This window comes from Vombatus ursinus, unplaced genomic scaffold (genome assembly GCF_900497805.2).
Source record: "Vombatus ursinus unplaced genomic scaffold, bare-nosed wombat genome assembly UNPS02000582.1, whole genome shotgun sequence".
NCBI lineage: Eukaryota > Metazoa > Chordata > Mammalia > Diprotodontia > Vombatidae > Vombatus > Vombatus ursinus.
Window position 1 is genome coordinate 25,230,410 of NW_020940360.1, and position 22,933 is coordinate 25,253,342.

Below are 22,933 nucleotides of genomic sequence, written 5' to 3' on the forward strand. Positions count from 1 at the left end.
AAAATTAAAGAGAATATTCCTAATGGAGAACATTCCCTACATTCCTAGTTGGTAGTTTAAAGATCCAAGTTTACAAAAAGGAATGTTAACTGTTTTAGTCATACCTATTACAGTGTTGATGTTTGGTCAGAGTTTTGACTCAGGTCCTTCCTCAAACTCCTGATGTTAATAAACCCATTACAATTCAGTACTATATTCATGAATTGAACACCTAAAAGACAATTGCAGTGGCAGAAAATGTTTACACTGGTGAGATTCCATACCATCTTTTATTTGTGGTTTAGAATCTAAAACAAACCTTATGACCACCATACCCAAATTACATGTATTTTAATTTGTCAAAGGGTGCAAATGCTATTAAGATATTGGAAGATTTTGGGGGAAAAAAAGTACTCCTTGGATGGCATTTATTAGCCATTTCATTACTAGTCCAATGACCATTCCAAGTATTTAATTCTGTCTTAATTTATGTATGAACTCCATTTTGCCAAAAGTTTCTTTTCCAAATGATACAATAATGAATTTCAATTAACTAGGAATACTTTTTAGCACTCTCACAGTCATGGACACCCTATTTTATGACATCTGGTGGCTTACATGTTAAGATGAACAAACTGTTACATGCCAATGCAATGATGAAACTTAGCAAATTATCCACAGAAATTTAGAAAACATCAAATTCAAATATATCATTATAATATTGCTGTATTTACTGACAGTCATATACATTATGATTGTGCTAAAGAAACAATTTCCACAGTTATAGGTGGTGAGAAGCTTTCAAAATGTTTAAGTATATAAAATTTTAAATATTAGTTTTGGCTAAAGCTCTAGCCAAAAATGTGCCAGCTGAGTTTCCCTGTAGAATTTTATTCTGAAAATAAATTTTCACTGGAAGTTTGTTCTGGAAAAGCATTTTTAGATACAAAAGCCTTATACAACTGAGCTATTACAAATTAATCAGATGATTCTAAAGATATGTACAATGTGTTAACTAATCTAAATAGAAACATCATATTGCACATTTACCTTGATTTTGATGCCTGATGTGACTAACCACATATAATTCCAAACTGTTTTGAAGTTATTCCATGAATTTTCAACTTTACAAATATCAGAACTAAATGCACTGTAAAAGTCATTTTGATAAACATGCATTTATTCAGTCATTTGTAAACTTTTAGATAAATGCATAATTGCCAAAAATTTATGAACCTATGTAGATGTACAAGTGCACACTATACATATCTATTTCTATCTTTAACTCTGAGAAAACACTGACCTTGGCAAAAATGTGGCATTATTCTTAAAATGTACTACAGTTGGAGAAACATTTTAAAATTTATTCTCTGTGTCCTGTACCTCGTATGCTTTTCTTTTAAAGAAAACTAAAATGTTTAAAGTCACAGAATAACTTAGTTACTGCCATATAAGCACAGAAGCTATTGGGCACTAAATTAGAATGCCTCCATATTTTTGTTCTATCCACCAGCCTACAATTAGTTTAATTGTTAGATCCATACCACTAATCACAATTCTTAGGAAACTGACAGTTTTGATGCTATGCAACTGATGTGTGTCTGTATTACAGAGTATCTCTCAATGTATCTGAAGTTATACACTTCAAAAATATTAATAAAAGCACCACAAATTGAATTGAATCTCATTTCTATAATTACCCATATTCAGAATATACTTTTAAAATAGAAGTGGGTGGTTTCATAGTATAGTTCCAGAGCTGAATATTAGTGTCAAACACGATCAGTTCATTGCGAATAATCCTACTGTGCATTGGCTTGATTGATTTAAGCAAATTTCATTTTACAGAGTGATCCATACTTTATACACAGAGAATACTTTACTGGAAAATCCAAAATAGGAGGAAAAGCTTAGAAAGCTATTAAATACTTCCATAGAGAAAAATATAGGTCTATTTCTGGCCCTCTCTCACACCCTCAATGGTGGATTTTGACAAGTCCATGAATACAATTTACAAACTCTGACAAACTATAAGGTTAAAACCATTTTGGGGATTATCTTTAAAACCTATTATACAAAAATCCAGCTGCCTTTTTATAAAAGTACTTTTCTTAGTTAAAAATCATAAAATTAAGGTGCAAGAAGTTAACAAAAATGAACTAAAGAGCTTTATTGACATCACAGTACATTCAATAGTAATTTTAAGAACATTACAGCTGAAAGAGAGAATGGTATGTTTTATATTCTTATTAAGCACTATTTTGAAAAAAAAAAGTAATACAAAGAAATCCTATTAAGTAACTTGGAGCAGCATTTGGAAAAAATACACCTATTTACAGATTTTAAAAAAAAAAAAGATTCTGTTTTCACCTACACAGCCACAATGTGCCTCTATAATGAGACAAGCCCTTAAAACTCATGGAATTTTTTAACAACATCATGGCATCATGCCACATCATTCCTCAGCGCTTACGACGGGGAGGGGATGGTGATCTGAAAAATAAAGGGAAAAGACAAAATTTAAAGATAAAATTCATTTTAGACTAAAGAATCTGCAATTTAAAATAAATAAATAAAAGTATATAGGTTTTCTAAAGTTACTTTAAGTCTATGATCATTATATCAAGTACCAAACTGAGTTCATTTAAAAGAGAGAGAGAAAGGACACTTTCAACTTTGAACAAATTCAGTCAAATTAAAAATAAATTCAGACAAAAAACTTTAAAAAGTATACTACCTTGATCGGGACTTAGACTTGTGTTTGCGGCTTGCCTTCTTACCAGACCTTTGAGATTTCTCCACGGATCGCGACCGACTATGTTTAGGCTTCTTAGCCTTCTTTTCTTTACTACTTCCCGGAGATTCAGAACTGCTCCTTGCACTAGAATCAGAGCCTGAATGTTTTTTACTATCTTTGGTAGAACTTTTCTTACTCTCCTGTCTAGAATCCTGTCTTAAGATTTTAATAGATATTGAATCACTTCGAGAGAATGTTCTTTCACTTTCTCTTTTTCTTTTTAACCTGTCATCTTGGCTACTAGACTTACTATCTTTTTCTTCCCTTTTTTGCTTCTCTTTTCTTCTATCCTGTTCTCTCTCCCTTTCTTTTTCTTTCTTTTTCCTATCTTTATCTAAACTTCTACTCCTCTCTTTTTTTCGCTCCTGATCTTTACCATCACCTTTATGCTTATGACTGCTCCCACTAAGATTACCACGCTGGTCATCAGTTTTACGTCTCTCTCGACTTCTACTACGAGTAGCACAATTGGCTCGCCTGTCTCTTGAACGACTTCTAGTTCTACGTCTCTCTCGGGAAGGAGTCCTATTTCTTCTTCTGTCTCTCTCTATACTATTTCTACTAGATCTCCTCCGATCTCTCACCTTTTCCCTAGATCTATTACTCTCTCCTTTAACTCTACGAGAGTAACTTCTACTCCTACTGCGCCTAGGTTTATGCAGTGGAGATCTGCTATGACTATGTCTCTTCTTCCTTTTAGGAGAAGATGAACGTGAAGAACTTCGGCTACTACCTGAGCTAGAACTGTATGATGAACTAGATACACTGCTGCTGCTACTGCTGCTTCTACTATTGCTGCTAGTACTACCACTACTAGAACTTCCTGACTGACTCCTTCCTAATCTCTCTTTTTCTTTATGATCTTTTTTTGGTTCTAAATTTGGTGTAGTTTCATTTGGCGTCCTTTTCTTTTCATTAACCATATCACCATCTGCTTCTCTTGCTTCTAGCAGTGATAAACTGCTGTTTTGCTCTTTATGGATGAATTCATTCATTTCTTTTGTAACCCTTTCATTTTGCTGCTTTTCTTCTGAAAAAGAAACCCAAAAGTCTTCCTAAGAATAATGGTCAGAAAATGAGAAAATAATTTTATACAAGACTATTTTTTCATTTATTTAAAATACCATTTTATAGAGTTAGAAAAGGATGGAAGATATGTGTCTGTGGCCATTTCGGCCATATATCCCTTGGTATAATCAAACAATTAAAGTAATGCACTCACTAATAAATTAGTAATAAAAAGCCATGTAGCTGCTAAACCTTAACAGTTCTATTAAATGCAGAAAATAAGCAGATCAAACTGGATACTTACTGTAAAAAGTTTTTTTCAAAATTTTCTAAAATTTTATATTTTCCCACAACAGAAGATCCCTGAAAATCTCTTTAACAGAATGAAACTCTTGCAAAATCAAGCTTTAAATTTGATACCTGTAGCAAAAATGATACTCTTTCTCCAACAAGCCATTGCAATAATTGGTCAATAATCTTGGTTGTCAAAATATGTCCCCATTTTTGTTTGAAAAAAATATATATATATATACATTTTAACTAGTGAATTTGAACAAAAATGAAAAAATAACATAGACACTGAAATTAAAATCCCCAAGAGATCCACTGCAATTATTAAGACTCTCCAGAGTTCTATCAACCTCAACTGACACCCATCCCACATAAGCTCAACCTATACACATTGGTGGCTATGATCCAACACCAAAGTGAAATCAATGAAATGACTTTACAGTAAACAGACTCATTTTATTAAGAAATTACCATACAAGTGAAATTATTTAATAGGAATTTAACTTTTCATTTCCAAATAAAAAGCTCCAAATTATCAAATATACTTAAATGCCAGCTGAATATGAAAGAAGATATTTAGTAATACATGCCAAAGGGTACCTTACTCTTAAAAAGTCAATTACCTAAGAGAGTGAGAATATTTTTTAAAAATTTTAAGGGGAGGAGAAATGAAGAAATGAAACAGGAAATATATCCAAATTTTAAAATATTTTATTTTATCTCAACTTTGTGGAATTTAAAAACTTGCAATATAACTGAAACAGTTTTTAAGTAAATCACATAGTAGTATTATTTTTTAAAAAAAAAAGTAACCTCAAATCCATCCTTTTGATTTTTTAAATGACTAATTTATCAAAACTATTTGATATCTAAATAGATTAATGTAAAAAACACATACCTTCCACCTGTTTATCATGCAACAGTTGCTGTTCTCTCTCTTTTCTCCAAAAGGCTTCCTGTTTTTGCCTGATTCGGTGTCGTAATTCCTCATCATCAGTATCAGATGATTCAGAGCCTCTGTCACTCCTCTCATCTTCACTGTCTCCTGATCCATAACCACCCAGTCCACCTGCGTGCATAAAGCCCAGTCTATCACAAGGAAAGATTATATCTTACTTTAAAAAAATCTGAGCGGCCAAAAGGAAAGTTTATTCCTCTTTTTCACTACTTCTTCTTGGAAGATGTTTATTCGGGGTGGGGAGGAGCAGACATGTCACTGTCACCCACAAAGCCCTGAGTCAAATGGCTACTCAATATTTTATCTTACCTATTCTTCTGGAACATTTCATCTAGTTCTCAACAACCAGGCAAGGTCATAATGATATCAATAACTCTTTGAAATTATAACAAGTCTTTGATAGGGCAATAATTTTGCCTCACCAAAACTTAAGTTAACTCATATATCACGAGACTAGGATGCTAAGCCTAAAAATATTTATGGGATAATTCTTTTGTTGTATAAAACTGGGAAATCCCAAATATCAAGCTAAGCTTTTTAAAAATTTGGATACTACTAGACTTTCTCAATAGTACTGTGCTAAAACTACTCCCCACCCTGAAGTGATCCAAGTAATCATCATCATGACAAGGTTTGGTTTTGCCCATTTCTCTCAATCTTTACAATGATCAATTTAAAGTGAGGATATTTGAAATAGCAAATTAAAGGTTTTATGGCCACAGTCACATATCATGCAAATAGCACATTATTAACACATCACTAGTTAGGTTATGATGGGAAGATGGGTGCTTTTTTTCCTACCATATATCAGAAACTGATTCTGTGCACTCTAAATATGACAGTACTCAAAAGAAAATCAGTAGTGCTTATGTATGCATTAGTTTTGAACTTAACTATATATGCATACATATATGTGCATATTTCACGTGCACATATATGTATGTATATTAAAATGCCTTAATTAAAACTTAAAAAGGAACTAGGTCAACCTAGGAGCAACTAATACAAGAAGGAATTCTTCTCTTTTACAATTTGCTCCTATTGTTATGACTTATCCAATCAAGTTAATGTTCTTTTTTAAGTGTGAAATTTATGCTCTAGAAATTAAAAACAGCAGCCAAAAGAAAAATAAACAAACCTTTTAAGCTATTATAAATCCTAAAACCTACTTTTATAACAATTTCAAAATAGAATATGTAGAAAGGCAAGATAAGTGTGATTTCCCCATTAAGCCCCCTCTCAAAAATATGGAAAATACTTACCAAGTCCAGTGAGGGAAGCCAGTGCACTGGACTGTGCCAGCTGTTTTGCAGGAGCTTTGTATCACATCAACAACAGGAACAACATGTTAACACAAATAGCCACGATTTCATAGTCATGAGATTCTATGGTATTGTTAAATCTACTACTATTGCTGCTTTTTGGGGAGAGAAGAAACATTAAAAACATAACATTCATTTAAAACTAGTTTGAGCAGGTCTGGCTTTGAATTTAGAATTTAAATGTGAACTATATTAGGTTAGAAAGGGGAAGGGTCTCATAGGTCTTTTTCTGTGTTTTGTCCTTTAAAGTTTTCATAATGCTAATTTAATAATACTCAAAAATAAAGAGGAAAAAACTGTCATATGGCTATAGTATCTTATAAACAGTGAAAGCAAAGCACTGATGCACAATTCATCTCATCAGTTCAATACAAACTAATATTAGTAACACGTCTATATCAGTACCATCATAGCTAAACAAAAAAAAGAGTTACGTGAAAGAAACTGAATGACTGAAATTTTTCACAATACACTGCACAGGACAACATTATATGATTGCTAATTTGTGCCCTAATATTTGAGATGAGACCAAAATATTTAAGGGGGTTTGTTTTATGTATATAGAGTGGCTAAAAATTTAAACTCTTCGAAAAAAAAAAAAAAACCATGCAAGAATAGAATATCCAAACATAGAATAGTAAAAACAACAACAAAAAAACATCCCACGTATACCTTTTGTTGCTTTCCGGTGTGCATCTTTGGCCACATAGTAAATTTCTTCATCTGTGACATCTAAGAGAATTTCTGTCAACAGCATTTTTGTCAACAACATCTGTAGGAAAAATATTTAGACAGTATGCAATTTATTGATTACTTTTACTAAGAAAGTCACTGAACTTATAACTAAAACACATAACACATTCTATTAACTTCCCAAAGAGGCAGATCAGTTAAACTGAAAAAAAAAAACAATCACTTCCAACCATGTTTTTTTGTTTTTTTTTGGTCTTTTTTTTGATGAGGCCATTGGGATCAAGTGACTTGCCCAGGGTCACACAGCTACTAAGTGTCAAGTGTCTGAGGCCAGATTTGAACTCAGGTCCCACTGACTCCAAGGCTAGAGCTTTATCCACTGCATCACATAGCTGTCCCTAACACTTTCCTTCTTAAGAACAGAGGCTCTAACTAGACATATTTTCCTCTGAAGGTAGTATAATAACTAAAGTGGAAGACTTTTAGAAGGCAGTACAGAGTAGTGAAAAGAACACTGGACTAGAATTCAAAAGACGGGGCAGCTAGGTGGCGCAGTAAATAGAGTTCCAGCCTCGGAATCAGGAGGACCTGAGTTCAAATTCAGTCTCAGACACTTGACAGTTACTAGCTGTGTGACCCTGGGCAAGTCACTTAATCCCACTGCCTACCCAAAAAGAAATTTTCTTTTAATTTAAAAATTAGAATTCAAAAGACCTGGGGTTCTAGTTCTAGCCCGAACACTAAATAGTTATACAGTTATGAGCATATCCCTTAAACTTATCTGTAAAATGAGCAGTTTCGCTCTTTCCAGGTCTAACATTCTGATTCCTGGCAAATACTAAATGCTAAAAAACGAACTGCTACTGTTAAGTACTGCCACAAGGTGATAAAACTAACACTTGTTTTTCATGCTAGAGGCAGGTAGGTGGTGCAGTGGAGAGTGCTGGGTCTCAAGTATAGAAGAACAAAATTCAAATTCTACAGATACTTCCTAGTTGTGTGACCCTGGGCAAGTCACTTTTCCTGTTTGCCTCAGTTTTGCCAACTGAAAAATGCAGCACCTACTTCACTGGATTACTGTGAGGATCAAATAAGATATATAATAAATGTTTATTTCCCTCCTTCATACTGTATTTTATCATTTTTATTGTACATAGTATTTATTGGGGTTTATGGTATATGATTTGGTCCCCCAAAATCTGTATAATTTTGCAACATTTTATATTGGTATTTAGTAAACACCTAACTTAGAAAGAATATCTGGACAACCAACAACAGCAGACATATTCTTATAAATAAAATCCTAAGTAAATGGAAAGAAAAACATTTTATCTATACCATTTGATATTCCTTCTCTTCTTCTGTCATCTCTGGTTCACTTTGCTCTTCCTGAGGAACTGGAGATGGGCTTCTAGTAATTTTTCCACTGCTTGCTGCCTCAATATTTTCAACATCATCATCATCTTCATCACTATCCTATAAAATAAATAGTATATGTATGCTAAATTAATTTATAATGTAAAATCATCTACTTATAGATCAAACTCATCCCAAATAGCAGAACAAGCAACCAATGACATCAGGAGGGTGATATCTTGACTTGCAAGTGAATTGGATTTAAATGAGTCACGTCTATACAGTCATCAAGCCTCACTCTCTCTCCAGAGTCATCTTGCCTTGGACACTATGTGATCTTTGGGTAGATGCAAAGGGACAGTCACATTCTAAGCCTAAAACCTTTTTTAGTTTATTAGGACCTTATTTTTTTTTTATATCACTAGTAAATGGGTAAGAAATGTATTACTTCTCAGACAGACTGCTACCAATAATAAAAGTCCATCACCAGAGTAGCCTAAAATTTTCATCATAGGATATAGACACTATGATAAATGAGAAATCTCTCTGGCTCTAGGTCACTACTTCAACTCTTACCTACAACATTTTTTAAGTGGAATGAAGGGTGATTAATTACATGGCAGAGACTTTAATAGCACAATATATTAGCAACAGTATCTCATCCCAAATATCACATATGACAGACTCACAAATTTTTTTAAGTAACATGAGATGACTTATTTTCATTGTTCACAGTTATACTACAGTATTAGGACATGTTTATCAGACATTTCTAACATCCTAATTAAGTAATCTTTCTGAATTGAAATGTCCTTTTTCTTTCACTCTTTAATTCTAAAATTAAATTAGTCAACAAGTATTGAACCAGCTATTTCACTAGGCACTGTGTTAGATACAAAACAATAGAATGAGCTTATGAACAGTGATGATACTGTCCTGCCACTCCATCTCACCCCAGGCTCCACCCCCTTCCCATTAGAAGCTGCAACTCTACAGACTCAGAGACCAAGCCTCAATGCCTAGGGTAACAAGTTAGCCACTCAGCTGAGATACTCTGCTCTGGGGATGAGTTACCCTGATTACTGAGTCAGTAAGTGAAAACTCATCTTTATTATATTTAGCTATTCCCAGACCATGCCTCACATTCCAGCCAGCCTTTTATCAGGCAGGAAGGCAGTCATTCACCAGAACTCACCCATCTTGCCATCTACCCTGGATACCTCACATATACTTTACTGCCCCTCTACCTCACATATATTCTACTGCCCCTTCCTCACTTTCCCCGTATAGCACTGGCAACAGAAATTAAATCAATACTACCAAAAAAAATGCAACAAACTTGCCTGCTCCCAACTATACTTAAAGTCCCTATAATATCCCCTGACCAAAACTCCCTTTACCTGACCCTTACTCTGCTTCAGGTACTCTATCGCCTAACCCTTTCACTTAAGTTTCTCCACCCACAGTAAGATTTCTTGAAGGCAAGAGACTTTTGAACGCTCATCTTCAATGCCTAGTACACAACAATTAAGAAATGCTTGATCATTTATTCATGATTCTGTGACATGTACTAAATAAGTTTCTCTAATTGACCAGTTTGTTTTTAATATATTAAAATATAAAAATGAAAAAAGATTTTTGTGGTGCTGGGGTTGCAAAACTATTCCTTCATTTAACTAAAAGTCAGATTTTACTTACAAATTTGCTTCTCTGAGGCAAACGAGGACCATCCCCTCCTTCAGCTTCTTCAGTTGACTTCTTTTCTTTTTTGGATAATTGTGAACGTTGTTGTTCCATTCTCTCTTTTTCCAATTTCTTTTGTTTTTCACGTTCCATCTTTTCAAGACCTTCACGAATCCAAGCTGGAAGAGTTCTGCGTTTTACTGCATCTGCATCACATGGGAAAATTTTTACAATTCTATCAACTGAAATAAAACCCCAAATTTCTGAGCTCATTTTTGTGGTTGATTCCCTCCCTTCTTTATATGCCTCTCCCAACCAGTCTCCAGAAAAAAAAAAAAGAAGGAAAAATAACTAAATGAAACAGATTTTTGTTGTACTGGAATTCTTGTGATAAATTATCTTTGTTAAGACAGAACAAAAACAATAATAAAAAAGCTCCATAGGACATTTTATATTTTTTCCTAAAATGACACATTTTATTTTAATTACATAAGAATTTTAAGTTAAGATAAGAATAGGCTCAGTAGCTATTCGAGGAGAAATGTACTAGACTATAAGCTCCATCAGGGCAAGGATGATGTTTTAACTAAATTCTTTAGGTGTCCCAGGGCCTACCACAATACTCTGTACATACTAAGTACTTGATAACTGCTTATGGAATTGAAGTCCTGAAGTCAATAAAGGCAGAAGAATACAAGCCTCAACCATAATATAAAATAACACTGAAATACTTCAGTGATCTGACCAATACAGTGTGCAACTATGACTTCAAAGTACTAATGGTGAAGTGTGCTTCCTGCCTCTTGGTAGAAATGTGGCGAACTCTAAGTACAAAAGGAGACATTTTCTGACAAAACCAATGGGTTAATTTCTTTTGTTTGGTTATACTTATTTGTTCCAATTATTAGGGGGGAGGGGATGCTTAATCACTGGAAAATGACAGTGATATAAAAAGGGGGGCATCAAGAAACATTTAAAAACAAAATAAATGAATGCATGGGTCACATAATAAAGTTAACATTTTAAAGATGAATAGTCCTCAAATGTCTACTATATTAAGAGCAGACTAATTTTTGGTAGTATTAAATATCATTGGTTTTGCTTCCCAAATGCAAATTATTATTTGAAATATTAGGTTACTACATTAATTCAATGTAAAGATTCATTACCTGTGTCAACAGTAGACAATATCGGTTTATAAGCTTTAAGTTAATATTTTTTCAGTTATTTGCATGATAAACACCCAACACTAGCAACATATTAAGATGTTTTATAACTGTTTTACATTGAAACTTGACCACAATAAAGGTAGTCTAGATTTTTTAGGGATATGTTTCATTTAAATTATTTTAGCTTTAAAATAGAATATTGTCAACTTCATTACTCTTTGCTGCTTCATTTGCTAGTATATGATGCATGCTAAATTAATCAACCAATAAGCCAGGCATTAATTATACTAAGTACTAAGGATACTAAGACCAAAAAACAAGAAAGAAAGAAAGAAAGAAAACAGGCCTTGCCCTCAAGGACCTTAAAGTCTATTAAGGGAAACATGTACAAATGTAAGTAAAGTACAAAATATATATGAATTAAATAAAAGGATGGAAGGAAAGGCATTTTCAGCTGGAGGTGATTGAAGGGAAGCTTCAAGTAAAAAATGGTATTTGAATTTATCTTTGAAGGACTCTAAGGATTATAAAATGTGAAGTTCAACAGGGTCACATTATAATCTTATATTCTAGCCATGGGGCCAGCCTATACAAAGATACAGACATAGAAGATGGAAATGTCATAGTAATGTACCATAAGCTTGATAGGTTGGAGTCAGAGTAAGAAGGGCTTTTAAATGAAAACAGGAGAGTATACATTCTATTCTAGAGGCCACCAGATAGTGGCAGCTATTAGAACTTTCTGAGTAAGGAAGTAACATGAATAAGCCCGTGCTCCTCAGGAATATCATGCCGACAGCTGTGCAGAATATTGGTTGGAGATGGGAGAGACTTGAGGCAAAGAGATTAATTAAGAGGCTATTTCAACAGTCGAGAAGAGGAATGATAAGGACCTGAACTAGAGTAGTGGCTGTATGAATAGACAGAAGGGGATAGATATTGTTGAGGAGACAAAATATCTATGACTTGGCAACTGAATGCATATATGTAGTGAGAGAAAGTGAAAATTTGATGATGACTATGAGGTTTCAAACCTAGGTTCCAACAAGAGTGATTCTTTCTAAAGAAGTAAGTTAGCAATAAGGATAGGGTGGGGGAAGCAGAAGAACTAACAAGGTCTGTTTTAGACATGTTGAGTTTGAGATGTTTAAGGCTATACGGGTTTCACGTAAATGTGTGTCTGTGTGAGTATGTGTATACACATGGGAGTTGATAAAAACAGAGTATGTACACAGGACAAAGCACTAATGTCCATTCAGAGTTGAGAAGCAAGACACAATGAACCTAGCAAATAAAACTAAGAAAGAGCAGTCAGGCAGGTAGGAAAAGAAGCAAGCGAAATCAGGCTCTGGAAAACCCGAATACAGGAAAGTGGTCAGTGTTGTTCAAAGGTTGTATAAAGGTCCTAAAGGATATGGATTGAGAAAAGATGATTTGGCAAATTAAGAGATCAATGGTAAATTTGGAGAGTAGTTTCAGTTGAGTGATAAAGCTGCAAGATATTGAGAAGTGAGAAGAGAGGAAGCAGAGTCAAGGAATATCAATAACTTTCTAGGAGTTTGGGAGGGAGAAGAGAAAGGGAAGGAGTGGAGAGGGTGGGGGGGAGAGAGAGAGAAGACAGAAGTGAAAGAACCCATAAATAGAGATTAAAGACTAGAAAGAGAATGCAAGAGAGTAAGGGTGATTTGCAGGGGCAAGAGAGACAAGATGGAATGAGTTCAAAGGTATAAGTAGAGGGGCCAGTGTTGGTAAGAAGTGTCACCCTCTGGAGGAGAAACTGAGGGATGATTAATGGTCTTCCGTAAGATAGTGGGATAAGGACAGGAAAAGACCTTGATTTCACTGGTATAACGAACTCCCTGGATGAGAAAACTCTCTTTATTAATGCAGAACAGTTCTTCACAACTTATGATCAGAACAGTGAGAGGTTGAGTGACTTGCCAAGGGTCACACAGGCAGTTAATTTTCAGAGGCAAGATTTTAGCCTAGGTGATTCCTAGTTCTAAGGTCAGTTTTCAATCCACTATGCCATGCTGCCAATAAAGTGCTTGAGAAGGGGGAGGGGGGGCCCAGACCCACTAAAAGCAAAGCTTAAAAATAAAAATTAGCCAAAACTTTTATGATATCCATAGCAAAACTCAACAGAACTCATACTTTGCACGAGGAGAAAATCAGGTTGATTATAGTGCACTAAATAAAGTTAATATATACCAATTTGTGGAGGTTCCTGCTTCACAGGTAATGCTATGGGTGAACGCTGGCGATCCCTGAATGATGGCCTCTCTCTTCGACTCTGGGGAGGTGCTGGAGGTCCTGGTGGTCCTGGTTGCCAATAAGGAGGATGAAATCCACCTTGTGGTGGACCAAAAGCAGCCCCATGCTGAAAGAGTATTGCAGTTTATTTTTCTTCACATTAATACTATACATTCTCTGGGACACACACGTGTTATGAACTGGGACAGTAGAAATCCATGCGTGCAGCAAATCCATGAATTCCAAGGTACTAGTGTCCACCGATTTTTCTGTAGCCTCTAGAGACTAAGCTTGCTTTTCTTAAGAAAGGTAAGAAGTGTTCTGCCCATCTAACTGCAAAGAACCTTTACAATATAAATTGATAGACTATTTTTCTTATAAAATGGCAGGAAAGGAATGTATGACTCTTTCTCACATCGTGAGAGATGATTTCGAAACCATTTGGATGATAAACATTTTTTACCATCAAATAATTAAAGACCTAATCACTTTAAAGAGTAAACAGACAAAAATCTCCTCATAATAGTTTTCTATTGCTGGTGAACTTTAAACAGTTGACAGTTAGTCAAGGGGTTTATGTTTAGAATCATTACCACCACTAAAGATTTAGAGCTGGCCAGGACCTGAGAGGTTAAGTGACTTGCTAAAGACCACCCAAGTAATAAGCAGCGGAGGCAAGGATTTGAACCCCAGATTCCCTGATGCTAAATCTGGTATTTTTAGTTTGTGCTGCCTATGCTCCCCGTGTCTCATTTACACATGTCCCTTGTTACAGGATACTTGCTCAGTGATTTAATGAGAAAAGACAAGATCAATAGAGGGAAAAAAAACTTCTTAAAAATGTCGAGTATGTATTAAACTGGCAATTTCATATGCAAATTTACTGAGGTCATTAGGCTCCCAAGCTGGGTGATTATGTAGCTCTGTTTTACAAAGCATGGGACTATACAGAATAAATGTGGCTAAATGTTCAGGTTTTACTGTTAATACTCTTATGAAACAATGTTATAACTAGATACCAATTTGGAACATAAAACTGACAAATGCTTACTGTCTTAATCAAACTTTTATTTACAGTCTTGTCCATTACTGTTTCTAATTCAGCTTGTAAATTTTTATTTCTTTTTAAAATATTAATTGCCCCATTTATAAATTTAACTTTTCCTGAATTATTTATCTTGAAATGACACCTCGCATTAAAATTTAAGAGTAGATCCAAACAAAGTGGAGGGAAAAGTAAAGAGAATCCCAACAGACTAATATTAATACCCTCCATAGAGTTCTATGTCCCTGGTTATGAATTGGATGCTACAAAGGATATTTACAATTCATTATGTCATAACAAGATGAGGAAAAAAAAAAACAATGATGATTCTAGAAAAGCTGCTGCAATCCTATGTAACACTATGAATGCATTTAGGATGATGATCTATGTTCTTCATGTATGCTATGCATGTCTTAAGTATATAATCTATTTTAAATAAATAAGGTATTCAACTACTGTGCATTTTCTAAACTTTATTTAATACTTAATATGCCACTCTGAAAATATAAATTTAAGACAAAACATCATGTAGTTATCGCACTTTTAACATTTTTTTCCAATTTCTCAAAGTTTCATTCTATGAAGGGCCTTTGCATCATTAAAATGTTAACTTAGGAAATCAAATATCTTCTGAAAAAAAATTACTAATACTTTAATAATCAAAAATAACACTATTAATAAAAAAAAAACCAGTTCTTATCTGTACAGGACTGAAAAGTGAAACACACATCTTAGGTATTCTTGATGGGATACTTCCAAAGAATGGATTACGTTCACATCTACTAAATTAAAGTAACAAAATATCTTTCACCTGATAGTCAAACTGGTTCACTGGCCCCACTGCAAAATTATCGGGTGGTCCACCAAAGTTGTGATTGTTCTGGTTAAATATATGCCTGTTGTCAGGGGCAAATTCCCCACTGTCCTGACTGTTGCTGTCTTCAGAAGGAGGAACAATGTCCATTGGGCCTGGTGTTGGTGGCATCCATGGCTGATCTGGAGGGGGGTGTGGGGGTTGGTGATGCATTCCCCATTCTATTTAGGATTTAGGCATAAAAACATTCAAGAGGGAGTTATAAAAATATCAACAAATGTTATTTTTTTAAAAGATCTCAAGAAAGTAAAATTTTTATCAGAGCTCTTTAAGAAGACACTTTATGACTTCTTGGTCAATTTTTTTTCATATATTACCAAACACACACACGCACACACGCATATGCACACATATACACACATGCAAGTTTGTATGCATGTATATATTTATCTATATAGGTATATATATATAGAGAGAGAGAGATATGTATGTGACTGTGGAAAAAAAGGAACTAGCCTTTAATATACATCCAATAAAAATATCTTAAGACTCAAGATAAATTTATTCTCTAGGCCTTAACACATAATCTGAACAGATTAAAAACTTCATCCACCCAAATGCTCGACTTATACAAATGAAAATCAAATGCCTGCCTAAATATTCTCTTGAATGTAATGATCAAATCTGAAACAATTTTTGTGCTGAATTTCCTAATTAGTTTTTTGTTCAGCAATAGTATGAAAAATATCATAAATTTGTATAAATTCTTCCATGAAAAACATTTACCCTCACAACATCCCTGTGAGGTAGGGGGAGGGGACAAATATCCCCAATTTACTTATGGAAAAACTGAGGCACACAGTTACCTGTCAAGGGTCACAAAGCAAAACACTGTTAGAACTCGGGGTTTGAGGGGAGGGAAGTCACAGGTTGCATCATTTTAAAAGTTTAGACTTGAAGCCAAAACATTTTTAAACCTGGGATGAAACTGGTATGGATTCAAGGCTATAATTGAATAAGACAAACTGAAACCACCATATGGCATCAGATTGGGGTGTTTCTGTATAATGCTATTTTTTGGGGTGGGAAGGAGGGGGCGATATAACATCCTATAAGACATAGTCTTTCAAGCAAAAAGCTTGTTCACCCAACATAAAAAAGGGCGAATGATTTGATCCTTAGCAGAACTGAATCTGGAAGATTTACTCTGTATTAATGAAAATCACTAATGGAAATAACTATACAAATCATTAAAATAAAAACGGTGAACTGATATCAAGCAATTCAAATCACATAAATAAGTAAAAAAAAACAGATAAACAAAGCATGGAAAGACATCACTATCTGAAGAGAGGGAAGAAAATGGTGTGTGGGAAAATAGGGGCAATAGGATATTTGACAAAGCAAATTTCTCTTTTATGGTCATTACAGTGACCATAAATATATACATTTTTCTTTAACTAGAGGCTGGACATGTTTTGTTCTGCCAGTGCTGCTTCTGAAAAGGCCAGAGGTTGAAACAGAGAGGCACTAAGTGCTCTCTTCCCTAGATGCCAAGTGAGGTTTCCAGTGTTCCCAGCCCCTGTCAGCCTAGGAATGAAGAATCAAGAAAAGAATCAAATTCTGAATGCCACATACTAAGCAGGCTGAGTACAGAATAATTTCATCCATAAAATGTATAGGCCAAATCAAATTGAAGTGAATTCTTTTAAAGAAAACATTCATTTTCAAGAAGTCATAAAATAAGTTAAATGATTTCAATCCTACTTTTATATTTTAAAAATAAAAATCTAACACTAAATTACATGGAAAATTCCCATTTTTATAAAAAGAACAAACCTGGCTGCCACATTCGGTTAAAATTTGTATCCCCTTGAAAATTCCCATGGTTGTTTGGACCAGATTCTATCGCTGACATGTCTTGTCCATTTGGCATTATTCCGGGAGGCTGCTCCACCACACTTTGCTGTCCTGAGGCTTCTCGCTGGGCAATCCATGCTTGAGCTAATGCAGCCCAATCAATCTGACCTAAAAATTAGTAGAACAACCTTTTGAGATTCTGAGTATAATGTCATATCTCCACTACTACCTACCTATATCCATTCTGTTAAAAGAAAAATCATTGCTCTCAAGTTACTTCTTGCCTAGAAAGCTTACACAGACAACATTAGGGTCTCCAAATATTTTGCAACGTAATCAAATCAACTCCTAGTACCTTTTGGCAAGACAAATAATCTATTTTATTTTTTCACCTTTCCAGAGAATCCACAACCTCTCTGGATAGCCCTTTTCAATGTTTAAACATCAGAAATTTTTTCCATATTTAATCAAAAGCACTTATATTATTTTGTAATCTTGGTACTTTCTCTTTTTCCTAATTCTATTTCATATATCAATTTCCCTATTATCATTGGTGGCATCATTCCTTCCCAATACAGAAGGTTTAACAAATTAGAAAAATATTTTTATTCCTTTCTCTTCTTTACCCTCATATTAAGACACCACATCTGGCGAATTCTTTCTCTAAAAGAACTTACTGACCTCTTTTTGGCCCTCAGACTAAATACGATCATCTCTAAACCTCTCCTTGCTCCATTCACCATCCATACCACTACCAAAATAATCTTACTCACATGTCAATTCTCCTGGTTCTCCACATCTCCTGCCTCTCTAGTCCAGAGACGCTGGTCTCATTTAGTAAGTTATTTGCTCATGTCTTCTTACTGTTTATAGGCTTATATTGGACCCCTTCTTCATCCCTCATCTAAAGGTATTCTAGTCTCTTCTCCAACAATCAAAGTTTAATCACTTCCATTAGATGCCTGATTAAGAAACTATCTTGGTCTAAAGGCTGTGACTTTCTTTTGCATTTGGAGCCAGAAAATTTTTAGAAACCCATTTCTCCTACTTCTTCAGACTAACATCCCTTTCTTTTTCTCTTTGGAGTCACTGCAATATTGTACTAGTAAGTTAGCATTTATATAGTGCTTTAAGATTTGCAAAGTGCTATACGTGTTATCTCATTTGAACCTCAACAATCCTGTAAGGTAGGTACTATCCCCATTTCACAGAGGAGGAAACTGAGGCTGAGAGTGGTTAAGTGACTTGCCCAGTATCACACATCCAGCAAATGTCTGAAGTGGAATTTGAACTCAGGTCTTCCTGATTCCAAGTCAAGTACTCTCACCCACTATGCCACCTAACTTATATTATGGTAAAGTACTTTAAACTTAACAATTTTATAGCTATTATTTCACTGGAACATACCATTAGATTTTATTTCACAATCTACTAAAAGATTCTGGGAAACCCATTTTCTGCTTCCTGTTCACAAGCACTTATTTGTGCAACTCTGACAAATTTATGACATGTTATATGTTTTAGTTATCTGGTTTTTTTTTTGTCTTATTCTCTTACCAAGAGGTAGCATAGTACTAGGTAAAGCTTACGGATGAACCAGGAAAATCTGAATTCAAGTTCTCCCTCTAACACATACAGGCTGTGGAACGTCTGAGTATGTCACTTACTCAGTGACTTGATGTCACGCAGTGCTGCAGGCAGCTAAGGCTAAAAGTTGCGAAGACATCAGCTAAGATGTTAAGAGTAGGAGGAAACAGTACAGTTCAGCACTCTGGAGTCACTCCCCCCCAAAAAAACACAGATGTCCTAAAAGACCTAAAAAAGCACAAGACCAAGTTCTGATCAGGAAATCCAAAGGGGGAAAAAACCTACAATGAGTCATTTTTGTCAGTCCTGATCTAGTCATGATAGGGCACCACAAAAAGCCTTCCAACATGATGACATTGAACAGTGTGCTCTATGGCTGTGCACTAGGGCAAAAAGAGGTCACTTAGGTCCAGTTCAAAGGTGCAGGTCAGGGAGCAGGGACAGGTGGCAACTGACACGTCTATCACCATGCCTGGGTCACAAATCCAATGAGGACTGAGGCATGGACCTGGGCATGAGTTCTGGGTTCTGAGAAATGAACAAGAACAGAAGTTGGGAGGCATTATGTGCTCCTATGTGGTCCTAACCCTGCAGTGGGGTCTTGAACCCAGCTCCCGAGCTCAGAAGAATAACCAGTGCAAGGAGAGAAAACCAAGGGGAAGCCTGCAGTTCTGTTGCTCTGAACCTTCAGAGCCTTCCAGCTAGATGACCCAATCCTGTAGAGCTTCAACCAGTAACAAGTCCACTGACATGTTACACAGACCCAAACCAAGGCCAACAGCCTATAAAACTCAGACCAGAAAGGCAGCAATCAGACAGCTCTGAACACAATGAAAACTTCCAAGTCCACCCCCAGTCTGATGTGTTCATGAGATCCTTGAAGAACACAATGCTTAACACCTAGAGAAAACATCAGCAAGACCTAAGAGAATATAAAACAGAGCCAAGTATTGAGATTTTTCTCTTTAGAAGTGTGCAGAGCCCAGCTCTAACATAAAGTCCCAATATGAAAAGTTAGGTTGAATGAGTAAATAACAACAAAAAAGAACCCCCAGCATAAAGAGTTATTATGTGACAGGGACACACAAAATGCAAATCCAGAAGAGAAGGTTTTGGACATGATTTCAACTAGAATTCTTGGAAGAAATGAAACAAGGGGGTATTGTTTGCTTTTTTTTTTTTAAGTTTAAAAAGATTTTATAAATGAGAGTATTAGAGGAAAAAATCTGAAAAGAAATGTGAGCTATAAAAGAAAGTCTGGGAAAGAGAATTAACAGCTTAGCACAAGATTACTACCAGTATTATCAACAATAGAATAATAGCTATCATCTATATAGTGCTTTAAAGTTTGTAAAGTTCTTTACAAACATGATATTATCTCATTTTATCCTCACAACAAACCTAAGATTTAAGTGGTGTTTTTATAACTCCATTTTACAGACTAGGTAACTGAGTCAGACAAAAGTTGAACTTTATACAAGAAACAGACTTCTTGAAAATTAGAAAGAACCAAAAAAAATTAATGATACCAAGAAACAACAATTAATATTAAAGTAAAGTCAAAAGACTGAAAAAAAAATAGAAGAAAATGTTAAGGTAGCCCATATCAAAAACTTACAAGGCAACGGATAAAGGAGAAATTATTTAAGAATCATTAGACTACCTCAAAGTCATGACTCTAAATTCCAAAAAAGGTACCTGCACTGGCAGAGGAACCTCCTCATTGAGATCTCCTTCCACCAATGAAATTATAGGTCTAGCCCCCATTCTTATTCCCCTAACAGACCAGAAGTTCAATAAGGTTTATCTAAATGTTGTATCTACCCCCGAACCTACCTCAGGATTCTGCCCAGGGTAGACACTTAAAAATGTGTTTATTATGTTTATTAAAAAATATAATAATTTTTGTTTAATAAATAGCTATGTCATACTTTTTTATATTATCATTATTTATTCACTAAGTTTGTTTCTTCTATTGATCGTGGAGAACTTTTTTCTCTCTCTCCATTTGTTTGGTATTTTATTTTTCCCCAATTAAATGTAAAAACAATTTTTAACATTTGTTTTTAAAACTTTTGAGCTCCAAATTCTCTCCCAAGCAATTCTATATAGGTTACACATGTGTATTCACACAAAACATATTTCCATATTGGTCATGACATAGACAAATAAAGCTCAAGAAAGATAAAGTAAAAAAAGTATGCTTCAATCTGTATTCAGCACATCACACTTTCAACACTTCCTCACTTTAACTAAAAGCAGCTTAGCAAATGTTGAGATGTTAGCAGAGGAAAAAGTTATGAATATACCACTCTATTTTACAACTACATGGCACAATTTCATTTATAATTCACATGTGGCTATACTTTCAAATTATCTCTTTTCACTTAGATTACTTTAAAGATTAACAATATTTCTATTCAGACTAAAATGCCTTAATATCATATTGTGTTAAAGGCATCCCAAAAATATGACTTTAAAATTCTTAGTAACTCTTGTCAAATACTGATATTTAAAATCCCAATGAACCAAACCCCAAGTAATCAGAATCCTTAAAATATAATTCTCTAAACTTTATTTTGAGAATAGCCAACTACATTCTTGGGTAGAGAAAGTACAAGCAAATATGATAGTTCAGGCACTGTCATTTATCTTTGGAAGGCTATAAAGAACACAAGAAGCACTACAATAGAGGAAAAGGGCAAATGTCCTCAGTTCCAAAAAAGGGAACCACCTATTGGCTGCAAACTTTAAGATAATGAGCTTAACTTTGATTCCAGGAAAAATTCTAGAATATACCGTTAAAGGCTGAGTAGTGAACATGCACAAAAGGAAGGAGTGATCAGAAAGAGTCAGAAAGGAGACATCAAAAACAGGTCATTCTAGACTAATCTTATTTTCCTCTTTTGTCCAGATTCCTAGTCTGCAAATATAGTTTATCTAGATGTTAGTAAAACATCTGACAATCACTCACGGCATGGGGGACAAAACAGAGATAGGGGCTAGATGCTAGTACGTGTAGATTCAGAAATGGATGAATGGCCTGACACTAGGCCTAGCCATTCATAGTTTGATGAAAACTTGGAAGAAGGTCTCCAGGAGATTGCTTCAAGCATCCATGTTTGGCCATATTGCTATTTAACATGTATCAAGGCACAGAATATACGCTTGTCAAAGTTGCAGCTGACTACAAAGCTACAAGAAATAGGAAGCACATTGGATCAATTAGGATTCAAAAAGTTCTTGACAGACAAGAACATTATATTAAAGATGAAATTTAATAGGAATAACTGTAGTCTTATCCTTAGGTTAAAATAACAAACATCAAAAGTACAAAATGAAGGAGGAATGGCTTGGCAACAGCACAGTGAAAAAGATGCAGGGGTTTTAGTGGAGTACAAGCTCAATACAAGTCAGTCATGTGACATGTCAACAAAAAAATGCTAATGTAAGTTTAGGCTGTATTATGAGGGCAAAGGATCTAGGATCATTAATCAGATCACATCTCTGGGTAACATATTTTAGGAAGCAAATGGTTTAGATGGTGAACAGCCAGAGGAGAGCAATAAAGATGAAAAAGGACTCAAGATCATGTCATAAGAGGATCTGCTGAAGGAACTAGGGGTGTTTGGCCTGGAAAATAAGGATTTAAAAGGGATGTTAGTTTTCCTTAAATATATGAAGGGCTGTTACATGAAAGTGGGAAATCTTAAGCTCACAAAAATAATAAGCATATGTGCATGTATGGGGCTCTATGTTATCAAAAAGCATTATAATGATAAATATTAAAATTCAGACGGGCATTCCCCTCCCTCCCACTATCTTTAACATAAAGTTCAATTTTTTCCTTACTTGGATCCTGCTGGTGCTGAAATGACTGCATCCACTGTTGCTGATTCAAAGGCCACTGTTGCCAAGGCTGTCCTCCTTGGTCCCACATTTTTGCTTTACAAATTATATTTTCTATCTTCAATAAATCAAATACAAAAGCAAAAGCAACAGTTATTTAATTTTAAATAGAAATGTATTGAGTTCAACACATCTAGAATTATTACATGATACGTTATGTGATCAGAGTTCTAAAATTCTGATCAACAGGTTGCCAGAGGCAAGTGGAA

The 22,933-nt window shown here is 34.8% G+C and overlaps 1 protein-coding gene across 3 annotated transcripts in view; it reads right to left on the reverse strand.

Annotated features, from left to right (window-relative positions):
* Nucleotides 1-255: 255 nt before the first annotated feature.
* PNISR (PNN interacting serine and arginine rich protein) overlaps nucleotides 256-22,933 on the reverse strand; it is a 39,838-nt gene continuing 17,160 nt past the window's right edge. Inside the window, exons 3-13 of one of the 3 annotated variants that reach the window (XM_027855161.1) lie at nucleotides 22,668-22,778; nucleotides 17,208-17,396; nucleotides 15,366-15,589; nucleotides 13,468-13,636; nucleotides 10,103-10,293; nucleotides 8,387-8,524; nucleotides 7,028-7,127; nucleotides 6,296-6,349; nucleotides 4,974-5,144; nucleotides 2,717-3,806; nucleotides 256-2,472 (exon numbers count right to left, since the gene is read on the reverse strand). In XM_027855161.1, coding sequence (XP_027710962.1) covers nucleotides 2,442-2,472; nucleotides 2,717-3,806; nucleotides 4,974-5,144; nucleotides 6,296-6,349; nucleotides 7,028-7,127; nucleotides 8,387-8,524; nucleotides 10,103-10,293; nucleotides 13,468-13,636; nucleotides 15,366-15,589; nucleotides 17,208-17,396; nucleotides 22,668-22,755 — 2,445 coding nt within the window. In that variant the 5' untranslated portion in view covers nucleotides 22,756-22,778 and the 3' untranslated portion in view covers nucleotides 256-2,441. Of the gene's footprint in view, nucleotides 2,473-2,716; nucleotides 3,807-4,973; nucleotides 5,145-6,295; nucleotides 6,350-7,027; nucleotides 7,128-8,386; nucleotides 8,525-10,102; nucleotides 10,294-13,467; nucleotides 13,637-15,365; nucleotides 16,959-17,207; nucleotides 17,397-22,667; nucleotides 22,783-22,933 lie in introns of those variants that run through there. The other 2 variants (XM_027855151.1, XM_027855170.1) reach the window with 2 other exon arrangements.